This window comes from Protopterus annectens, chromosome 2.part0 (genome assembly GCF_019279795.1).
Source record: "Protopterus annectens isolate FY-2018-M chromosome 2.part0, PAN1.0, whole genome shotgun sequence".
In the NCBI taxonomy this organism is placed as follows: Eukaryota; Metazoa; Chordata; order Ceratodontiformes; family Protopteridae; genus Protopterus; species Protopterus annectens.
The window spans coordinates 309,710,511-309,721,679 of NC_056728.1; the positions used below are offsets into that span (position 1 = coordinate 309,710,511).

At 37.5% G+C, this 11,169-nt stretch overlaps 1 protein-coding gene across 1 annotated transcript in view; it reads left to right on the top strand.

The window, feature by feature from the left end:
• The window catches only part of TEX43 (testis expressed 43), a 116,562-nt gene extending 105,684 nt beyond the window's left edge, over positions 1–10,878 (top strand). Inside the window, exon 3 of the mRNA XM_044060784.1 lies at positions 10,498–10,878. Coding sequence (XP_043916719.1) covers positions 10,498–10,704 — 207 coding nt within the window. The 3' untranslated portion in view covers positions 10,705–10,878. The remainder of the gene's footprint in view (positions 1–10,497) is intronic.
• Positions 10,879–11,169: the final 291 nt, after the last annotated feature.

Genomic DNA, 11,169 nt, shown 5'->3' on the forward strand with positions numbered 1-11,169 from the left:
AAGTAATAATAACAAAACACAGGACAGGGGCTTTCACATATTGCTACGCTTCTTCAGATCCTAATACACTGATTAAAACTCATGCCATTATATACCATTCAATAGTCTATTAACAAGAAATAATCATTCAGTTATCCAATTATGCAAATGTATTACTGCTTTTTGATGCTCTTAAGCCTCCTTCCGTTTAAAACTGGTTTAATGCTGACACTAGTATTTAAACCTGGATACAAATGTGCCTGTAATCTTAAAACCCATCTCAGTTCAATCTGTTCTAAAAAGTTATTAGTGTCACCTCAACTTATGTTTTTATAAACTTTATGTAACACTCTAAAAATGAAAGTGTGCCTTGGTAACTCCATAACATGTTTCGCTAATGCATTCTTCATATTTTTATTTTTTATTTCATACAAATGCTTGCTAATTCTTTCCTTTAATCACTGAGTAGTCTTTCCTATGAAAAAAACAATGGCATACATCACAGGTAGCTAAATAAATTATATTTGTAATGTTACAATCTGCATAAAACCATGGTTTAAATGTAAATGGTATGTGAGGATGTATAAATTATTGTTCCTTAGTTATGACCCTACACATTTTACACTTCCTACAAGAATGGGTGCCATTCCTTACTCCTTCCAATGGGTGTTTTTGGCTCTCACTGCATAGTAGTTGTTTGAGATTACTACTATTTTTATAAATAAAACGTGGCATGTCACCTACCAGCTAGGCATACTTAGTATGCACCAATGTTTACTTATAATATCTTTTACTAATCTATTGTTGGTAAATTTGGTGATAAAAGGTACCTTTTCCATTCTTTGTCCCTTTCTATGACCAGTATTCATGGAAACATCCACACTCATATTGTTTATATTGAGGCTACCGCTGGCTACTTCTTCTTTAATGGTGTCTGCTAGATGTTTACTATATCCTCTATCTATGAAAAGTTTCCCTAAAGTATCAGTTTCCTTGGATAGGTGTTCCCCTGTACTACAAATCTTATTAATCCTCATAAACTGACTTTTTACTATATTGGGAAAACCATGTCTAGGATGCATGCTATCATTAGATAGTAGACTATTACGCCAACATGGTTTTCTATATAGGGATGTAATTATTCTACCTTCTGCATCTCTTGTGAGAGAGATGTCTAAAAAATCAATATTAGAGTAGGAACTAGAAATGGTAAATCTTAGGAATTCAGTTGTAGATTCCAAGTAGGTGACAAATGTGTGTAATGTGTCTATTCCCCCTGTCCACAAGATGAAGACATCATCCACAAAATGCCTATATAGTCTAATGCTGTTACTAAATTCATGTTTGTAGAGATACAGACATTCCCAATAATACATAACCAGATTTGCATAAGAATTTGCACATGGGGTGCCCATGGCGCCATCCCATTTTTGCAAATATAGTTGTTACTCAGATAAAAAGACATTATTACATAGGATTAAATCCAAAAATATGCAGATCATGGCTATATTATCTTTGGTAAAAACACCCTTCTCTGTCAGGATACTGTATATCTATTCAATACCATAACAATTTATTATGCATGTAAATACATTTTTGACATCTAAAGTAACCACTAAACACATAATTGTCACATTCATCACATTATATTCTTTTAAATCATTCAAAAATTGCGAGGTATCCTTTAAATGGTAAGAATATTCATAGCAATGTGTTTTAATTTGCTTTCTACATAGATCGAGAGTGGCTCCACTGCCCATCCTTCACCTGCTACTATTAGTCTCATTGGCGGTGTTATCAGCGATTTATATATTTTAGGCAGACTCTTAAGTAGTGGTATGGTTGGGTGGGCAACATTCAAGAAGCTATACATTGATTCATCTATCTGTCTATTCATTAATAGATCATAGAAACAATCATAAATGTTAGTAGTTATGTTCTGAAATTGAGTCCATGTTAACTTATAGGTACTACAATCATCTAAAAGCACTTTCATTGCATTGAAATAGTCTATCTTATTCATCAAAACAATGGTACCACCTTTATCTGTGGGACATGACAACATCAGTCATGTTCTGAAGACTAGATAAAGCTTGTCTCTCCATTAGATCCAGATTGTAAAAATCCTTCCTATGCAGTTTATATAGTTTCTCATAAATCTCCTTCTCACACATTTGTATAAAGGAGTCAATGTGCGATGGTATATTTGGTATAAAATTACTCGGTCTCTTATAAACATTATGAGCTGTGCTTTCTGTTTGTTCAAAGTACAGTTTCAAAGTTATATTTCGTGCAAAGAGCCTCAAGTCAGTTATTAGATCACTTACTTGTGCTGGTGCTGCTGGTACGAATGATAAACCACTATTGATTATGGAGAAATGTTCCTTCATTAGCACTTGGGACGATAAGTTTACAACTAACCCATCTGCTTCATTTTCCTGTTTATTTCTTGTTAATAGACTATTGAATGGTATAAAATGGCATGATATTTAATCAGTGTATTAGGATCTGAAGAAGCATAGCAATAACGTGAAAGCACTTGTCCTGTGTTTTGTTTTTATTACTTTTATTTTATCCAAGTGGAGTCATCTGCCATGGTTGTTCTGCTGTTTTTTTTTCTTTCTTCATTCATGCTCGTTCTGGTTTGGACATTTGGTTCGTGTTGGTGGTCATTTCTGTAACCATCAAACCTGACTGAAAAACATTAATATTCACTATTATATTGTAGTCTAGAACAAGCAAAAACAGCAATGAGCAATGAAACATTTTGCACTAAGAATGTTCTTGTGGTAAATTACAGAACAACTTTACAGTCTAAAAGTTAGGGTAGAGAATGAATTAATCGTGCAGGTGCTGCAGTGTTCTTTGAACAGAACGGAAGGTGCTATTTCTGCTTGGTAAATGAAAGGTAAAATGATCAGTGAGGTACTCATTTATTGTTTGCTAGAGTCACTGTTTATTTATGTGCACATGGGCTTTGAAGATGAGGGATAGGCATAGTGGAAATTAATGCAGGCTGCACATAAGTGCAGAGACAGCATGATTCACGGATGGCAGCTGTGCTTAGGTGCAACCAATTTAGCCAGCTTGCAAAAATCTCATGCAAATGAGACTTTAATGACATATAAATGAGAAATGCCAGAAATTTGTGTAACAATCTTATGTAAATTAGCTGTTTTACCATGTCTGTGGTTCATAGTTGCTTTTTTATGTGCTTTAGCGGAGTACGTATATGCTTTAAAAAAGGCAAAGTCCCTCATTTACTATCTACTTTGGCATTATTGAAGATGCTTGCTGATCTGCCAGCCTGTTTCTCAGAGTGAGCTGTTTGTCTTGGCCTTGCCAAAAACCACAGCTGCCCAGTGGTACTAACCGACCGAGAAGGTCCTAATATAGGCAAAGATTAACTAATTTTAACTTTGCTGACCAATAAATTATTGATAGATTTTGAGGGGACAGGGGTATAGTAAGGACTTTGGTGAGTTTGTACGACCCAAAGATGAGGACTGAGGTGGGACACCAGGGTATGTATTGGCCTCACTTTACTTGCCACAGGAACCTTTCAGAGACAGACTGGGGACACGTTGCGTCTTTCTCTGTTTTCTGCTTAAGGATACTTTGGATGCATATAAGGTACTCTTAAGCTTTGGAAGCTGGCCAGCTTTTACATATTTAAGAGGATATAATCTATATAGCTCAGGCTACTGTAGAAGTGATCATTCGAACATCAACTTTACCTTTTCTTGTATTATTTTCTAAAAGAAAGGGTAGCAACAGTAAAATCAGAATGATTAATTATGCAGGAGTTTCTTCTCAGGTCTTAGACATGGAATTTGCTTTTAAGTCTGCAGACGTATCCTCTAAATTCCTTTGTCACCACTAAGATGTTGGGCTTTCCAGAAGATTTCTGAAGTTGAATGTATGCAGCCCCTGTTTTAGTGTTAAAAGTTAGTGAAGAGGATCAAGGTGCTTAAGCTGCTACTGAGCTGCTTCTTGTAGTCAAGGGTACAGGACTGATTCCCTCCATCTGCAGCTACCTGCTATATGGCTTTGAGCAAGTCACTTGCCCAGAGAGCATTCCCAGGTTACTCATGAAAAGGGATACTTATTCCCATTGGGGGGTACCTGGCTGACAAATGTAGAAAATCTCATGATGGGTATTGGCTGAGAATAGCCTCCAGGTGCTCATCTGCTACGAAAAAGTACCATCCCCAAACTAATACCATCAGCCTGCTTTGACATTTCATGCTTGTTCTGATTATTATAGTGTTATGGTATTTAAAGTTAGTGCTGTACAATACCACATTAGAAAGTACATTGTTAACCTTGTGATATACCTTTAGTACTTGACTGTCTGCTATACTATTATTGCACTTGAAACTATACATTTAGATTATTTGCACCTATTACAGTTACTGCATCTGGATCCATTGAGTTAGACTATCCATTGTTCATTGTTTTTACTGACTAGGCAGAAACCACATCAGCTTTTTGGGTAAAGCTCTTTGGTTAAACTTGCCTCTGTTACTCATTTCCTTATTGATCCTACAAAGCCTTTCACTTTTACATTTCTTTTTTCACTTGTAACTGCTACGGTAGTCACAGCTCATTCTTTTACCCTTTAGCCATAGCCTAGTTTAACACCCTTTTCTAGCCCAGTCAGCTATTCTCTTCTGTTGTATACCAAAAGTAAGTTATTAACCTGTCCTATACCCCTTCATCTGCACTGGCCGGTATGGAATCTCAGTCAGCTATGTCTCCTTTTGCAGCCAGCCCGATAACATTAGGTATTTTGAGGCAGTGTAGTAACTGCCTCATGCTTATTGAAAACTCTTTATTACTACCGCACAGTGAATCAGTTTGTGAGGGATGTAAGTATTTCTTCAACTTGGAAGTTAACGTCTCACCTCAGAACACATTTAATAAGGCTAACACATATACACATACAGCACAGGGCATTTCCACTGAACCATCTTACTCTGAGGTTTTTCAAAGAACGCTGTTTAAGCCTCTCAGGCCAAAGACTAAGAAATCTTCGACATTACTATGCACAACAACACACCCATTTTCACCCTTCACCCCTACACCTGAGATGCATACCTCTAAGAGTCACAAGGGTGCTGACTCCATACCCTTATAGCTCACTGAGACTGCAGCAAACCACGGTAATGTTTTAGTAATAGGTATCACTGTAGTAAGACTTACAAACACCACCTTCACCAGGCTGGATAATAGAGTGACAGTTAGCTGTCTTTCTGAAGCCAGGATCCAGGATGTAACAAAGGCTGTTAGATCCCTCCATCTTGACACATATGATTATGACCTGATAGTGGTCTACATGGGTATGAATGACCTTAGACACTCTACTCAGAGGGGCATGCAGCACGATATGACTGAGCTTGCTATGCATGTGTCTGTGGCAGGAAAGACACTGGTCTTGAGTGGTATTTTGCCATCACCTAGAACAATGCGAAGATTCAAAGGCAAGCTAATTAGATATAATAATTGGCTTTGTAGTTGGTGTCATTTTAGAAGGATCCAGTTCCTGCTTTGATAGGGATGGCCTGTATCTCTGTTACCAAGGCTTTCTAGCTAAAGCCTTTGCTGCCTCATAGTGTCTTTTTTAGGCAGAGTCCATCTAATGGACATTCCAACCTAGTAAAGTAAAATGAATGTGGCTCTACTCAGTGTTAAAAGTCTTAACAAAAAAATGCCCGAACTTCAGGCTACCCAGCAATTTGAAGAAATTTGTATACAGGCAGTTACAGAAACATGGTTTTGGAATAGTGAAAGCATTCACTCTTTTCCTGGGTATAACACCTAGTACATCTTCAGATCTACTGACAATTGTGAGGGAGTTATCAGTATTTGTCAAGGATATCACCTCATAACAGATTCCTTGGGACACCACATTTGAACTCCTAGAAGTGCAAATCACCATAAACATGATTAATTTCCACTTCATAGCTAGGTATAGAACATTCTCTGTGTCCCCTTCTGTGAAATACATTAGCTTAAATTCCTATTAAACCAAAGACCTTTGTACTGAATTGACTTCAACTATCCATCAATAAAATGGCTGACTTACACTGCCAATGGTCCCCATGCCTAGCACTTCCTTAACATTATAAATGCTATTTTTCACAAGTAGTCAACCATCCTACTAGGGCCCCAATATCCTTGATCTAGTCCTCACAAAATGGCCACTTCTTGCACAGCTCCATATGTATCATCATGTCTTGTTAAATCAGACCATAATTTAGTGACCTCTTCCATTAACACTGGTGGTGCTTCCTCTGTAAATAGCTCTGTGTTTAGGGACTTCTCAGAAGCAAACCTTCTTCACTTACTTAATAACTTAAATAAGTGCTGCTGTAATCTTCCTTTGAAGGATCCCATTGTTAAAGCTGCTACCTATGTCTCTGACTTTTAGTTCCACTTAAATACATGTATTGATAAGATAGTCCATATATGCAACAAATATACTGAGAAATTAAAAAACAACTTCCCTCTGGAGGGATACCATTATAAATGAACTATATAACAACAGAAAGAAATTGCTTAATGCTTATAAGAGGTCTCATTCTACCTATCATAAGAGCACACTTAAACAAAATAACAAAGACCTTAAGGGAACCATTAGGAAGCTCTAAGCTAAGCTGAATATGAACTTAAAATAGCCACTAAAACAAAAAATAACTACATATCTGTCTTTTACTATGTCAGGAAGTTAAGAACTAACACCCAACAATGTCCAGACGTTATTCATAATACTAGCACATTCTCTGACCCAAAGGAAATATCTTAGCTAACAAATTTAGTGCAAATTTTATTCCACCTACAGTTATAGCTATTCCACAGGTTCCATAAGCCAAGCCACACCCTTTAATTACTATGGAATAAGTTTTCTCTGCTCACTCAAAAAGAATACTTCATCCATGGGCCCTGACAACATACCAGGTTCCCTGAGTATCAGTTCCAAGTATGGCCTGTCTGAACCCCTGATTAACCTCTTTAATCTCAGTCTCTCCACTGGTTACATTACTGAAGCCTGGAAAATAGTCATTGCAATGCCACTACACAAGGGTGACCCAACCAAGGACCCTAGTAACTATAGACCAATTCATCTCACTAGCTTCATATAGGAGGCTATGGAGCACATTCTCTCAGACTTCATTACTCTGGACATTGAAAATCTCTTATTATACCATGACCCCCCATTAATATTCCAAAACGTGCACGCTGATTGGCCAGCATGCACATTGTAAATCGACTTATACTAATGGAAAAAGGTCCGGTCGCCCGGACTTTTTCCATTAGTATAAGTCTCTTTTAAAACACTGTCTCTCTATGTTAAAAGAGTTTAACATAGCTACACAGGTTTAAAAAAAGCAACGGAGATCTCCGTTGCTTTTTTTTAAGCTGTCTCGCTATGTTAAACTCCTTTAACATAGCGACACAGTGTGTAAAAAGCAACGGAGATCTTGCTTTCTCCGTTGCTTTTTTTTAAACCTGTCTCGCTATGTTAAACCCATTTAACATAGCGAAACAGTAAAAAAGCAACGGAGATCTTGCTTTCTCCGTTGCTTTTGGCCACAGCTCTGATGTACTGGGTAGGCATGCGCAGTACATCAGAACTGCCATGGATACCAGACAGGTTCCTAGGTAAGTCCTAAACTGACTGCCCTCCCTTCCAGGACATTTTAAGCCTAGGCTTTGGGTCAGTTCATGTAGGACATGTTGTTTAGGCCTTGCATCCTTTTAGTAAGGTATCTATGTGGGTGTGCCAGTTGTTGCATGTGTCTGGACAGATACATGCCAAAAGGAGCATTAAATTAATTGAATGGCATAATGAAGGCTGAGTAAAGGGGGACAATGACACCCCTAGATCTGTACACAATCCCTTTGTTTATAAGCTGTGCAATATAGAAGGGCTTTCTTACTACAATAGACACATATTGGTAAAAGTTAGGTCACTATCCACATATGTTCACAAATCCCCAATAACTGGGTCAGCTCTTAGCAACATATTGTCAGTATTGTAGTTGACTGGGGTAGATGTCTTAACCCTGGATCCTCATCAGTTTGGCTTTGTAAAAGGATGGGCCTACATCTTTAACCTCATTTATTTCTTTGAAAAAGTAAACAAAGCAGTGGGTAGTGGTTAGGTAGTGCATACAGCATATCTAGACCTGGCCAAAAATATTTGACACTATTCCTCATTTTCCAATGCAGGTATTATTGACAGACTTGTAAATCTGAATATAAAGCCTTATATTGTGTGATGGATAGCTAACTGGTTGTCTGACAGAGCCCATGTGGTTAGAGTAGTAGGTGCCTCTTTGAAAGCAAAAACATTATCAGTGGTGTACCACAGGGCTCAGTTTTAGGTCCCCTCATTTTTGCCATATATTTCTTGAGTTCTGTTTATTTTATTAGCAGTTTACTTCATTGACAAGAAAAAGCAGTGCTTCATTTCATCAACGCTACATTTTATCGACACTCATTTCAGTGAAAAGTGTCTAATGGTATAGGAAATTACTGCTGGTGTGATTTTGGAGGATTGGAATTACAATGCAAATTAGTGCTGATCGGTGTTTTTACCATGGTAACTCCCAATGTTACGTTGTGCCACCGTCTCCAGAAGTTTAAGTAAGTGCACCAGCAGTGATTTAGTGTGTAAGGAGCATTCTTTTTTCCCCACAGTTGTGCAACTATGGAGTTAGAATATTAATGTTAGGTGGGGATAGGGGGCTTGCCACCCTGCAAAAAAGCTTTTGGAGGTATATTTAGTGTGTATGAAATTGTTGATGAAATGTTGCTCGATGAAGTGTAGTGTCGATGAAAAGGATTTTAGATTGAATGAAGCACTGTTTTTTCTTGTTGATGAAGTGAAATGGTGATAAAGTATAATCGGACCATATTTCACAGACCTTCAGGCCAGCGCTCCTGCCCTATGGTTAACTACGTTTGCAGATGACTGTAAATTTGGTGTTGTCATTTGATCTTCAGTTGATTCACAATTGCTCCAGCATGGGTTAGTCCATGTTAACAACTGGTGCAAGGATAGTGGTCTCAAATTAAATAAAAAAATGTGGCATAGTTCATTTTGGTAAACAAAACAGTTTTTGTTACCATATAGGAGATGCAGCCCTCCAATGGGACACTGTTGTAAGGGATCTAGGTACTCTTGTTGATTATTCCTTATCATTTGGCCATCATGTCTCCACAGTAATTTGGAAAGTCTTTTATCTAGCCCATTAAATTTCCAAAGGTATGTCCACTAAATCCAAAGAAGTCTTAATTCCACTTTACTCGTATCTTATCAGACCTATTATTGAATACAGTGCATCTTTTGGCATATATAGAGACTTCAGAATGTCATAACTAAAATGATCAATGGCCTCAAAACTCTTAGCTACCAGGACAGACTGGAAGCCCTTCATGCCATAAAAACCCAGCCCTATTCGATCCTCAAGTCTGTATCACTTAGTCAAACTTATTAATCATCGAATGCCTATTCATCGACCCCTTTTTGTCAAAGTCACAGATCAGCAAATGGACTTTTAATCAAAGTTTTTTCCAGGGCAAACCAATGGTAGGCCACCCCAGCCACAGTGAAAAAAATCATAAAACTTAAAACCTACTGAGGTGGGGGGCTGTGCCCTCACACCTCCCTAACTAAATATACCAACTCCGAGATCACAATACAGGGGGGGGGGGGGCAAATTCCATATGGTGGCCAACCATTGGTTTGCCCTAGGAAAAACTTTGATTAAAAGTCTGTTTGCTGATTTGTGACTTCGACAAAAAGGAATTAGCAAGTTCGACTAAGTGATATGGACCCTGATCTCCTGTTCCTTCACAGAACTAATGCTACCTCAAATACTTGGTTAAAGGAACTAAACCTTCATCAGCAGATAAATAAGCCATATTGGTATGATAGATTCACATCCCAACATATCCCTCACCTCTGGAACAAACTTCCACTACATGCCAGACAGAGTAACACCTTTGTGACCCTCAAGGTAAACCTAGGTAATTGGATAGGCCAGCTCAAATCCTCACTCAGACTATCTTGTTTTGACGTCCTTGAAGCTAGAGAGAAATTTTGAATTTTTTTTTTTTTTTGGCTAGGGTTGAAATAGACTGCAGACTGATTACCTAGTATACTTACCCACAAATCTATGAACCTATGATTCCTGTCAGGAAATTATCCATTAAGTATTTATATTCATTGTTTTGGATATTATCCTTTTTAGGATAAATCAGCTGAAGCACTATATTTTGTCACCCTTAGAGACAGACATTAACACATTTCCACAGCTCTGTAAAATGCATTACTTTAAATATATCTTACTTGCTGAAAAGAAAAAGTATTTACTGCTAAGAGAAATTGTATTAGATGACATTGATTACCCTGAGGTAGTTATTTATATCAACTTTCTTTTGGGTTATTTGTTCCAACTCTTGTACAAGCAAAAGTGAAAACAATTGTCATACTGATTTTTTTTTCAGAATGCTGAGCATATTGGTGTATCCACAGGACCTCATGAGGAAAGCCTTTATTTAGAACACAGAGAACGACTTTGCCATGGAGAACGGGTAAATGACGTTCTGGAGAAAAGTCTACAGAGAACACCTGGATATCTGCTGTTTCCTCCAATGCATTCTCAGTTCTCTAGATACTGCAGCTCTTTGATCAGACAGGCAAACATGCCATAGTTTTGCAGGGCTGCATGTCAAGTCAAAATACTGTGATGTATCAACAGCATATTTTATCTGAAGTAATTTTATTAAAAAGATTTCAGTGAAGTTGTAATATATAATCTAATTGCCTGTAATGCATTTGCTATTTTAAAGCATTGAAAATAGTACAATAAATGTGCTTCAAGGAAATTTAAATAGCATTATTCAGTATAACAAAGTAATTGCTTACAGAGAAGTAAGATGGGAAGCTAGTTGTTGTTATTTCCACATAAATGTTATATTCCTTTAGAGATATCAGTAAACATTTTTAACAGTCCTTTCAGTTAAGCTGGTTTATTACTTCTAGCTTATAGAAGTTGTCACTGTTAAGAAGTCTGACAGTGTACAGTTCCTACCACTCATGGTTCTCACACCTTCCTACCACTCATGGTTCTCACACCTTCCTACCACACCTTCCTACCACTCATGGTTCTCACACCT